The sequence below is a fragment of the Setaria viridis genome, chromosome 4 (assembly GCF_005286985.2).
Source record: "Setaria viridis chromosome 4, Setaria_viridis_v4.0, whole genome shotgun sequence".
In the NCBI taxonomy this organism is placed as follows: domain Eukaryota; kingdom Viridiplantae; phylum Streptophyta; class Magnoliopsida; order Poales; family Poaceae; genus Setaria; species Setaria viridis.
In genome coordinates, this window is record NC_048266.2 from 17474935 (window position 1) to 17486735 (window position 11801).

General features: G+C 43.5%; 1 protein-coding gene across 1 annotated transcript; it reads right to left on the minus strand.

Moving 5' to 3' along the window:
- Nucleotides 1–4455: 4455 nt before the first annotated feature.
- Nucleotides 4456–9441, minus strand: LOC117853494 (protein DETOXIFICATION 15-like). Its single transcript, XM_072292937.1, has 2 exons — nucleotides 9110–9441; nucleotides 4456–5174 (listed from the first exon to the last, which is right to left on the minus strand). Exons 1-2 carry the CDS (start codon nucleotides 9206–9208, stop codon nucleotides 4716–4718), a joined length of 558 nt encoding a protein of 185 aa, XP_072149038.1. The 5' UTR covers nucleotides 9209–9441; the 3' UTR covers nucleotides 4456–4715.
- Between the last annotated feature and the right edge of the window lie 2360 nt (nucleotides 9442–11801).

Consider the following 11801-nt stretch of genomic DNA (forward strand, 5'->3'; position numbering starts at 1 on the left):
ATGTCCTAAGAGTGTATCTAAAGGGATAATTAAATTTACCAAGGCTGATCAGAGTTTATGACTATTGATGTTAAGGTCACTTGCCTCGGTATTTAACCCTGCAGTGCAGGCTGGTTGTAATCGGTGCTGCCATAATCTAGTTCTGTCTGGGTGTGTTTTGGTAGGGTTTACACCCTTCCTTGTATCTTATATTTTTTCTTCTTAATGGAATGACAGGCAACTCTCCTGCGCTTTCGAGAAAAAAAAGTTTATGACTATGATCCCAAACTCCAATTCAGCTTAATCGTATTTCCAGCCTACAGGAGAGAGATTGTCACATAGAAGTAACCTTTTACACAAAAAAAAGTTATGTGAAAAGGGTAAATTAAACACTCCGATTTAAAATAATACCAGGTTATACCAAGACTTTACAATCTGAAAGGTTCAATAAAACATCATCAGTGAAAGTTTTTTTTTCTCCGAACACACAGGATAATCAGTGAAAGTAAATTTTCATATCCATGTTCATCTTGATTGGTTGACAATGTTGCTAATAGTTGAATTCAGCAAGGATGCAAGCTGACTATAAGGTTAACGGAAAAGTTCAATATAACCAAATAAATGGATGGTGCAAGCTGACTATTGGATGCCAGTAAGAAACATGTTCATGCTAGCAGGTAGATAAGGCAAGAGCAATAGCTCATGTCAAAAAGAAACTTGTTCATGCTAGCAGGTAGTTAGACAAGAGTGATAGCTTAACATGACGGAGCCCTCTGCTGCAGCCCCCGGGCCGCGCACACCGCCAGCATTGCCAACGTGCCCCTGGCCGCGACAGGCGCCGGCACCCGCCGCCGCAGCTTGACCCAGGGCACGGGAAGGTCCGCCCCTCGCAGCCGCAACGTGGCCCTGGTTGCTCCCGTTACCGGCGTCCTCCGACGCAGCTCGAACCAGGGCACGCCCGGCTCCACCGCGCGACGCCGCAGGTCGCCCATTGGCCATTGCCCCACCCGGAGCCGCTGTTGCCCTTCGCCGTAGTTATCGATCGCTTCATCTGGTCGAACTCCAGGAGCCGAAGAGAGCAGCTGTTGTAGAGGAGGCGGAGGTGGGGGCTCTCATGTACGGTGGACGCGCCGTTGGGCGGGGCGGAGCGCTGGAGGTGGACGCGGCGGGGCGGAGCGCTGGAGGTGGACGCGGCGGCGCTCGTGGTGGAGGGCCATGGCGCGGCGGCGTTCGGGGAACGGAACAGAAGCTTTGGTCTCTTGGCCCACTTACACTTCACTCCGCTGGCTGGGCTCTAGTCAGTGCTAGCCCACAGGCCCGATTCACAAAATGGCCTCATTGACCCGTTCAGCTGAGCCCACTTATACTCTTGGGCCGATCGAGAGGCGAACACCGTAGAACAAAAAAATCGGCCTTTTACCACCCTCCAACTCAATCAACACGTGGTTTCGCGAATTAGCTTATACCTTTATAAATTTTAGAAGTGAGAGTTTTCGTAAAAATTAGTGCCAACAATCTCTCTTTATTTTTTCTTTTTCTCAATAATTATTGAGACAACCCAATAATTTACCTCAACTCTCCCTAAATAAAGGAAGAGTTGCAACTCTCCCAATATAGTAGTTGGATTGGGATGAGATTACTGGGAGACTACAAAAACAACTCCTCCGGTAACAATGAAAGAGATATTGGGATAAGAGCAACTCCAAGAGTCTAAAAAAAATCTTCCCCAAAACTATCTATTGGGGGCTCTAACAAAAATTTATTCTCCCAAAATTATATCATCCTACAACAGATCCCTAATAATAAACTTCTCAATACTTTAAAACTGGTCACGTCAGCACGTGGACCCCTTTGTCATCTCACTTCACCGCCTCCACCCGGCTGCGCTCAATCTTACTTGCTGGTTCCCATCACGTCTCAGCTCGGATGGAAATGGAGGGAGCTAGAGCAAAAGAAGAAAAAAGAAGAAGAAAAAGGAAGACGAAATGGTCACACAGCGCAACGGCGCGGGCGGCTTGCATCCACTGGCGTGTTCACCACACGGCCTTGTCGGCGGAGATGCCATGGAGGAGTGGGAGCAAGTCTGCCTGGCCGCACCTCGCCAGGTAGGATTGCCTCCATCTTTCTTGCGGTACCATTTCATTGGCTTCTCGAATATGTTCTTGGTTCCCGTTGTTGATTTCTTGGTTAGTTGTCGCCTTGTTTCTACCAGACGGTTTTCCTTGGCAGAGGCGGAGGAGCTTTGCCTCTAGCGCGAGGTGATCGGGACAGCGCTGGCGCGGGGGTGGCTCTACGAGCCGGCGCCAGCGTGCGTCTGCGTGCCAAGCCACGAGCGTGCCAAGCCACGAGCGTGCCGACACCGGCGACTAGATCAGGGGACGGAGTGGAGGGCAGCACAGCGAGGCGGAAGGGAGGGCGCACGGCACACAGGGAGGCAGAGGAGAGCGCGCATAGGGAGGTGGAGCGAGGCGCCAGAGACCGTAGCGGGAGAATGGGCACTGGAAATTTCGGTTCGGGGGCGATTGGAAGGACCGGATCCCCGCATATATGCGGCGCGACGGAGGTGTTTTTAGCATTCGCGCATTTTTACAGGAAGGATGGGGGAGCTGTTGGAGGTAAGTTTTTTTTCCCCTAAATAAGATTTTGGGGTAATTTTAAGGGAGCTTTTGAGTTGCTCTAACCCAATCAATTAGTTATTGAAAAATATTTATTGAGAGACTGCTGGAGATGCTCTAAGATCCTTCACACATTGATTACCTATCACTTTTCCTCTTTTATTTATTTTCTTTTCCCTTTTAATGCCAAATCTGCCTCTTATTACGTGTACGTGCAAGACTTGGTGTCAAATGGATGGATACTGTTGTTAGGTTTGGATGGAGGGATGAACTGGGAGGGAGAGATTCTATCATAGTTTCAGTGATGTTTGGCTTGAGGACATGAGGATGGATCCGCCCCGTATGACAGTATGCTCGCAAGATCCGGTAGACCTCGTCCCAAAAGGAATTGTCGAATGCGTTCATCCCACGTTGCACGCTGTCTATTCCGTCTTCTCCATCCTCGCGACCTCTTTTCCTCCCTCGCGCTTCCTCGTGTCGCTGTCCTCTTTCCTGCGTTGTTGCCTTCCGCACTTCCCACACCTCCTTCATCCGTGCTACCCCATACCGCCACTGGACACACGGCCCGCCATCATCATCATCCTTCCAGTCGAACGTAAAAATAGAATTGTTCCATTCTTCATGAAGAAACTTTGCTACTTCTCTAAAATATAAGAGGCAAGAGTCCACTATGGTGGATCTCTTGGGGACTCTAGGTTTTGAAGAGAAAGCGAGAGGAAAGGACACACTTGTACGAGGAGGTGAGGGAAGTTCTCACGCTAATTTGGTGAAGAAAGAGAAAATTCGTGTCTTAAAAGAAAATAAGAGCAAGCAAGATAACAAATTTAAAGCCAATCAAACTACCAACTTTAAGAATAAAAATAATGACAAGGAAAATAAGAAAGTGTTTTAACCCATATGAACATACGGTAAATCACGACAGGTGTGAAAATTGATAGGAATTTCCAGCATATTTAACCCATATGAGCATACGGTATATCACGGCAGGAGTGAAATAGATCATGTAAATGGTACTGTTTAATCTACTCATGCTACGTTTGGTAAGAAGCATTTACATCGCTGAATGGCGCCGTCCACCACTTGAAGAATAAGGAAGTTAATTCCTAGAATAATTCAGAAACGTACTTGGGAAGGTTTAAATCCGGACGAGCAGGGGCTCCATCACGAGTAACCTAACAAACTAAGCTCCGTTAAGTTTTAAAATTTACATTGTTTTTGTCAAAAACACGACATTCTTTGGATTATTCATGTCATCATGGTTTTTTTTTAAATGGAAAATGACCATTTTACTTCCCTTACCTATCCACTTTATCCGCTTAACCCCCTTAGCAAAGTTTTGGCTCACTTTACTCCCTTGAACTATTTCATTTGGTCTAATCTACCCTCTAATTAGATTTCTCTTTTTTTTCTTCGTGCATGAGTTGAATTTTGCATATACAAAACATGATGCCTTATATTAAAAAATTATACTAAGAATTTTTTATAATTATTTTCATAGGTTAGGAATATTTAATACGAAATTGATCTTAAATATACCAAACTGTATGAAAAGTAACCATGAAAAATTTCTATTGTATTTTTCTAACATAGAGCATCATGTTATAAGTTAACTCACAAAATCTGAAATTAAAACTCAATTTGTAGTGAAAAAATAAAAAAAGAAATCTAATTAGGGGTAGATTGGATCAAATGAAAGTTTGGGGGAGTAAATTGAGTCTAAAATTTGCTTAGGGGTTTAAGTTGACAAAGTAAATAGGTCATGTTGCTTTTTTAATCATACCAAGATTGGTTACTAGTATTTTCCAAGAGCTTTGTTACAATACTTTTAAATACTAGTGGAGATACTTTCCTTTCTTATCTTTCTTAAAAAAATTAAATAGATTTACACATAATTAAAAGGGTATTATAATAGTGTTCTTGTCCCACCAAATTGGTACTTCTCTTTAGCTACTTCATGATACTTTCTTTGTTTCCACCGTTCGATTTCGCTGGACTCCAATTTTTTTCAAGCACTCTAATTCTTAGAATTAGGTAAAAGTACAAGTTCAATTGTTAGTACTAATAGTTTCACTTTTGGGCATCACGGAATGCTTCCATGGAGAACCCCGTCCACGTCTTCTTTCAGTCAGGCGACACCCTCACGTACACGGCCAGCACGACCACGTTGATCCAGTAGGAGACGGCGTTGCCGAGCACCGCGCCCTTGCTCCCCATGCCGAGCCCAAACACGAGCACCCGGCACACGACCAGGTAGCACGCCGCCGTCGCGCCGGCGGCCGCCATCATCACGGGCACCACGATGTTCTGCGTCTGCAGGAACCGGACGTGGCACTGCAGCGGGCCGTAGGCGAAGAGCGCCGGGATCATCCACCGCGCGAAGGCGCCGGCCTCCGCGGCGATGTCGGCGTCCTGGCCGAACAGGAGGAGGTTCTCGCCGGTGTAGAACCAGACGACGGCGAGGGTGACGCTCACGGCGGTGAGCAGGAGCATGGCGCGCTGCTTGTAGATGCCCAGGAGGTGGTACTGCCTGGCGCCGAACGCTTGGCCGCACAGGGTGTCCAGGGCGCTGGCCATGCCCAGCTGATCATCAAGAGGAAAACATGATCTCAAGTTCTCAACTACGAAACACCATTTCAATCCACGAACCAATTGTTACGGAAACATCGTTTGTACATTCAATTTGTCATTAACCACAGTAATAGATTATTGTCGCTTTAAGTAATTTAGAGAAGTAAGGGGTGTGTGGTGTGTGTCTGTATGGCTATTTTGAACTTTTTCTCCTATCTAATGCAATGATAGGCAACTCTCCTGCGTATTCGAGAAAAAAATTGTGTCGCCTTAAGCCAGGAACCATATCACTTGAGCTTGTTGTCACCATAAAAAACTATAAAAATTTCATACTGATTTGGGTGGACGAAATTTTTATCAGAAAATTATGGCTCTCGACAAAATGTATTGTAGTTAACAAATATCTAAGTACGTATATATGGTTTACAACTAATTTTATTTAGCAATTATACAGCTATCGTGATCAACTCCTTTTTTGTCATGGTTTATTCATGAGAGAGCACCTAGCACTTCCATACTGCTCCCGTTTCAAATTATAAGTCATTTTGATTTTTCTAGATTTATATATTTTGTTATGCACCTAAATTGTCTAGATACATCGTAAAAGCTATGTATCTTAAAAAGCTAAAATGACTTATAATTTAGGACGGAGGAAGTAGGAAATGTTCAAAAAATGCTAATAACATGGACAAGAGTCTGTTCGCTTCAGCTTATAAGCCGGCTGAAAAGCTGAAACGGCTGATTTGTTGTCAGAGGAAAACACTGTTCGGTGGCTGATAAGCCGGCTGAATAAGCTGAAGCGAACAGGGCGAATATATGGAATGTTTAAACACCTTAGGAAATTATAATGATTTAAAAATCAACGCACTTGCAAGTAGGATATACAAACATAAGTTAGGTAAGTGGGGTTACATCTGATGGTAATGAGATAAATGATTGCATATAGCGGTGGTGAGAGAAATGATTACACCTAATGGTACTGAGATATATGCGTGGGCCATGATTACGTCTAAATGTATGCCAGTGACATATGCACACTTGCAGAGGCTTGTATATGTCACTAAATCGCCCAACTATATACACGGTATAAATCCTTCAAATACAGATTCGGATCCAACAGGGTATATAAGAGAGGCGCCCTGCGAAATTGGAATCTGCTGTTCCCTTGTGCACACGGAAACCTTAACACATGGAAGCACAAAGTATAGAAAAATATCTCGATTTTTGACATGTAGCTGTCGTACACTCGTACACGAGGGATAGGCTATCACTATAGCTCTCCTACTGTACATCACTGCAGGGCGGCGGCACATGATCGGTTCACTAACCACCGTAGGGCCATGTTTTGTTCCCTCCAAACTCCCAACTTTGACACTATGCAAAAAGAAGATTCCCCATCACATCAAACTTGCGGTACATGCATGGAGTATTAAATGTAGACGAAATTAAAAACTAATTGCACAGTTTTGTTGTACTTTGCGAGACGAATCTTTTGAGCTTAATTAGTCAATATTTGGATAATAATTCACAAATACAAACGAAACGCTACAGTTGTACATTTATGGCAAAATGCCAATTTTGCCACTCCCAAATTTGGAACTAAACAAGGCCTAGGGCGTCTCTTTTCAGTCCAAGGGAAGCACACATGTAGGCCCTGTTTAGTTCTCCCCAAATTCCCAACTTCGACACTATGCAAAAAGAATATTCCCCATCATATCAAACTTGCGGTACATGCATGGAGTACTAAATGTAGACGAAATAAAAAACTAATTGTACAATTTTGTTGTACTTTGCGAGACGAATCTTTTGAGTCAAATTAGTCAATATTTGGATAATAATTCACAAATACAAACGAAATGCTACCGTGTGCTACAGTGCTACAACAGTGATTTTGCATCTCCAAAGTTGGGCAACTAAACAAGGCCGTAGCTCGTTTGGTGCTGCTCCATCCGACTTCGACTCTTGCACTATGCGTGGCAGGGTGTCAGAGGAGCTGGAGCCGGTGGAGCCAAAATTTGTGGCTCCACCGGCTCCTCGCCGGTTTGTGAGGAGGAGGAGGAGGAGAGAGAAAACTGACTCTCCTGAATAGTGTAGCTACTACAGTACATGAACAATGACATGTTAGTTGGAGCTCGAGCTGGTAGGAGCTCCAACAAACTAGCCCCTAGATTGCAGCTTGGTGAAATGGCAAAGAATCAATTGGAGCTTTGTCCTCGCCTTAGCTGGTCACGCGCGCGAGAGTGATATATGCATCGTTTCAAAAAGAAGAGAGTGATATGACTGCGATAGCCTTTTCTTTTTGCTCGAGGGACTATTTTAGTGCATCTTAACCATTGTATTCAGATCTCGTATGAAATGGGACCTGTTTAAAACGATCAATATAATGTGTATAGCTCCGATTCATAATTTCAGAAAAGCAACACTTGCACTTAGTCGTGATATACATTGTCTGTGTTGCGGTAAGAGTCGTGATATACTTACTCTTGTACAAAATAAAAAGTAGTATGAATTTTAGAACTATAGCCCGATTTTTTTTAACCTTCACCATTGTTATGTAAAAGACTTACGTAGGTTCGCCATCTAAGATAATTCATCACGAAAAGTACTTTGATAATTTTTATTGAAATCAATGTTGCAAATCGCGGGCTATAGAATTTAGCGGAGTAGTCCTGAAAAAGCTATATGAGCTATAGCGCAGCTATAGCGGCAGCTATGGCATTTAGCGTTATACAAAAAAATCAACAAATTTAGACCCAAATAATTTCACGAATTTCAGCTCATATTTCATAAGTACATGTCCAGGCGTAAGTCCAAACATAAAAAAAAGTCACAACTCACAAGATAAGTCATAAGTCATCACTCACAGTTCATAAATCACAAGTATATAAGTTCGTAACTTAGTCATACCGGAGTTATCGACGCTAGGCTATTGAATTTAGCGGTGCTATTTCATGCAATAGCGGAGTTAACGGTATTAGCAGTAATATTTGCAATATCGTCACGGCACCTGTCTAAAAAAGCTATAGCGACCCTATAGCGGGCTATTTGCAACCGTGTTTGAAATGCTATTTTTATAGAAATTATTACTAATCTAAGTGTCACCTCGTAAACCATGATGCTGGTCTAAACACTATAGACATCATTAAACAAAGTCTAAATTTTTAATCCCATAGGCCCCGTGTTCTGTGTTCTCTTTTGATAGGCCTATTTACAAAACTATGTTTTCTCTTTTGATAGTTCTATTTGAGTTGCTGTCTCAGGTTTGACACATATGATTATTCAATCCCCGTGTAGAGTAACTCCTCTAAAAAATAATTGGTGCATGTATATGAAGCATCGATACTGAGGTGCATGTATATGATAACGAGGAGTACATGATTCATTATATGATAAGTCAGGTACATTCTCCTCGTCATTATGCCAAGATGAAATAGGTCTATCAAAAAGAATGGAGGAAATACTTGATTTCGGTTCGACCTCTAATAACTTCCTAATAATGGTGGTTATCAGACAAAGAATGCGGCCACGAAACTGAAGCTAAACTTGACGAGTTACCCACTGGCGACTTGTTACCGGTTATCATAAAAAAAAGTTTTTTTTGGAAACCTGAGGGAGATAAAATCAGGAATTGATATCAGTCTCCCCCAGCAAATAAATTTTCTTGGCGTTACTACGAGAGCACCACTTTTTGATCAAACTCCACGGACCACACATGCATGTGAAGAGATCGATCGAGCACGCAGCCGCCAAAAACAATCCTGTGGAGTCCTTCCCTCCCGAGGAAACAGCAAAAGGCATTTCATGGCTCAACAACCGGCTACCGTATGTGTGGTACGTTGTGCGTGCTTTCTATTGTACACCGCGCCGTTGAAATTTATGAGCAAAGGTGCGGGAAGAAGGTGGGTTACGTCGCGGTAGCGTAGTAGCAAACTAGCAGTAGTACGTACCAGGAGGCTGAAGCCGGTGACGGTGGCCAAGGAGCTGGCCATGGAGGCGCCGGCAAGGGACAGCTCGCCGAGGTGCCCCACGAACATCACGGAGATCATTTGGATCAGGCTCTGCAGCAGGCTGCCGGCGATCAGCGGCCCGGCAAGCCGCAGCTGCCTCTTCACCTCCTCGCCAACCGGCGGGGCCGAACTCTCCCGAGCTGGAGAGCCTCCTCAAGCAGGCTCGCCTGCTTCTCCGTGGCGGCCTCTCCTGCTTGTTCCTCCTCTCGCCGGCTAGCTCTCTCAATATATGGTTGTGCGCGACTGCGCGTGTGTGCAAGAGAGAGGAGGCCCTCGGCGTACTGGTGTTCAGCCTATATAGAGTTACAGACACCGGAGCTCCTCTCCACACACCACCGTGAGCGGAAACTCTGACCCACAGTGCACCAACAAACAAACTTAGCTAGTCAAGGCTCAAGACTTCATGTTACTCTGAGTCAGCAATTATTTGCTTCACAATTTCCTATGCGGTCATGCCATGACGTGGACAGCCCACACTGGTTTGTCGTTTCGCGTGACTGTTTTCAACGCTGGGTATTGGTTTGTAACCTTTAGCACCGGTTGCGCAACCGGTATTGTTAGTTCGGTACTGAGGGAGGACCTTTAGTACCGGTTGAAATATCCGGTACTAAGAGGGTTCTTTAATACCGGTTGGGGAAACCGGTACTAAATTGGCTGCCACATCGCGCGTGGTCGAGGTTAATTTAGTACCTGTTGGTCTCCCCAACCGGTGCTAATTTTTTTATCATTTTCTTTGCTGTTTCTTTATTCTGTATTAGTATTTCATATTTGTTTCTTTTACATATACTAGTTCTAATACGCTAATATATATAAAGTTGTATTTATCTATAATATTACATTTGACATAATATTATATATAGACATATTGTGCATACACATATATGAATAATATTACATTGCATCAACTTTCCAAGTTCAACATTTCGGATGAACTATTCTGAACCCGAGTCCTGATGGTGATACAGATTGGATCCATCATTATGGAACTCCCCCGCTGGATTTACTACCTCGTTTAGAAGAAATCCACTGAGTTGTTCTTGAATTGCCCTAATTTTTTCCGGTTCGAGGAGTGCTGCCTTCATGTCTCTCATCTGTGTCATTGGTAAAGGTTATTATATAGTAGATCAATGGGTTTGCACAACTAGAACTAATTTATTGTTAAGAATTTTGTCTACGTACTTTGATTTCGTGGTCGGTCACTTGCTTCGGGCCTACAAAGCCATGGATGAACTCTCATACGTAGTATCTGCATAAATTATTTTCCGAATCCTGTCTCAAACACTATATATATAGCAAAAGAAGTTATGAAATATTTGTTATGTTCAAGGAAGTGTCACGAGATGTGGAAATTCAACACGTATGAGGAATTGAAGCTTCAAATCAAGTTCCTCCTTGAATTCACCCGTGTGATGTCAACGGAATCAAGCCCATGCTTTGTTCAGAATGTCTATGAGGTTTTTGTATTGATCTCTTGGTTTCCTCAAAGAGTCCATGACATAGACCGCGCTTCGATCAACCACGACAACAAGGAGTATCCAGTGAAAGCTGTACATATATCCATAGCCAAAGCTAGTTATTCTTATGTTTAACTACTAGTTCGAAAAAAAAGAGATCGAAAACATGCTCACTTGTTGTTGTACGGTAGAAATATGTACTTCTTGTGATGTTGGTTGTCGAGGAACTTATATATATTCTTCAACGTCCGATTTGGTCTATCTCTTAGAGTTGACTCATTTACAACATCCGGGTCCATGAAGCCTATGTCAAGTATCCTTTCCTCCGACAAGTTTGAACCTTTATCCTGCATGATACAAAATCGAATAGGAGTTAAGACATCGCACAATGACTAGAGTAGGAATTTTGAAGTTAGAACAAATTAAGCACTTACAGAACCCAGGAACTGAATGACTTGTCAAGTGCATCTTGATTGTAAAGGTAACAGAGTTCCTCTAGTGGCATATTTATAATATCTTCCCCACGAAAATAATGTTGATCTCCAATCCGAACTTCGAGCATGAGTAAACCATTAGCTGAAGCTTCCATGTACCATTGGTGCAATTTGTACATCTTTGTTGGAAGATGGTCCACCAACTTTGGCCACACAAGCGGTTTCCTTAACTCATATTTCCATTTAGTAGCCCCAGGGTGCTTTGGGACGTGATCCTCCCCTCGAAGTTGAGCTGGGGTGAGATTTATATCTTTGGCGAATTGAAGTAGGTTCTGATCAAACTCCGAAATTACCTTGAGCGGGGCAATCGATTGGTTGGATTAGATTATGAGCTATGGAATACTTGACCCACTTTTCTTCTTCTTCTTCTGAAAAGCCTTTGTTATTTATCAGTCGTAGTCAGATAGCGGCGGTTTCTCTGTCTTTTTCTCCATGCTTCTAATGAAAGCCCGAAGTTTTACCTTATCAAGTGGTGGATCTTTCTTTACGGGAGGCTTTGGTGCGAAGTGAGCTTTAACCTCAGCATCCACTACTACACGGAGTTTCGCATCAGTCATATCACAAGGTTTCTTGAGCTCTGGTTGCTTCTCCTTTGGCTTATTCTTCTTCTTCGTAGCCGTAGTAGGCAGAACTAAAGGCGTCTTTCCCCGTGTAGCCATGCTCATAACAGGGGGACTCATGCTA

Bases quoted from the DNA above. Each gene is read 5' to 3' on its own strand.
- LOC117853494 (XM_072292937.1), bottom strand. From the start codon at position 9,208: ATGATCTCCGTGATGTTCGTGGGGCACCTCGGCGAGCTGTCCCTTGCC. The intron at 5,175-9,109 runs GTACGTACTACT...CTTGATGATCAG, and splicing joins TCACCGGCTTCAGCCTCCTG to CTGGGCATGGCCAGCGCCCT.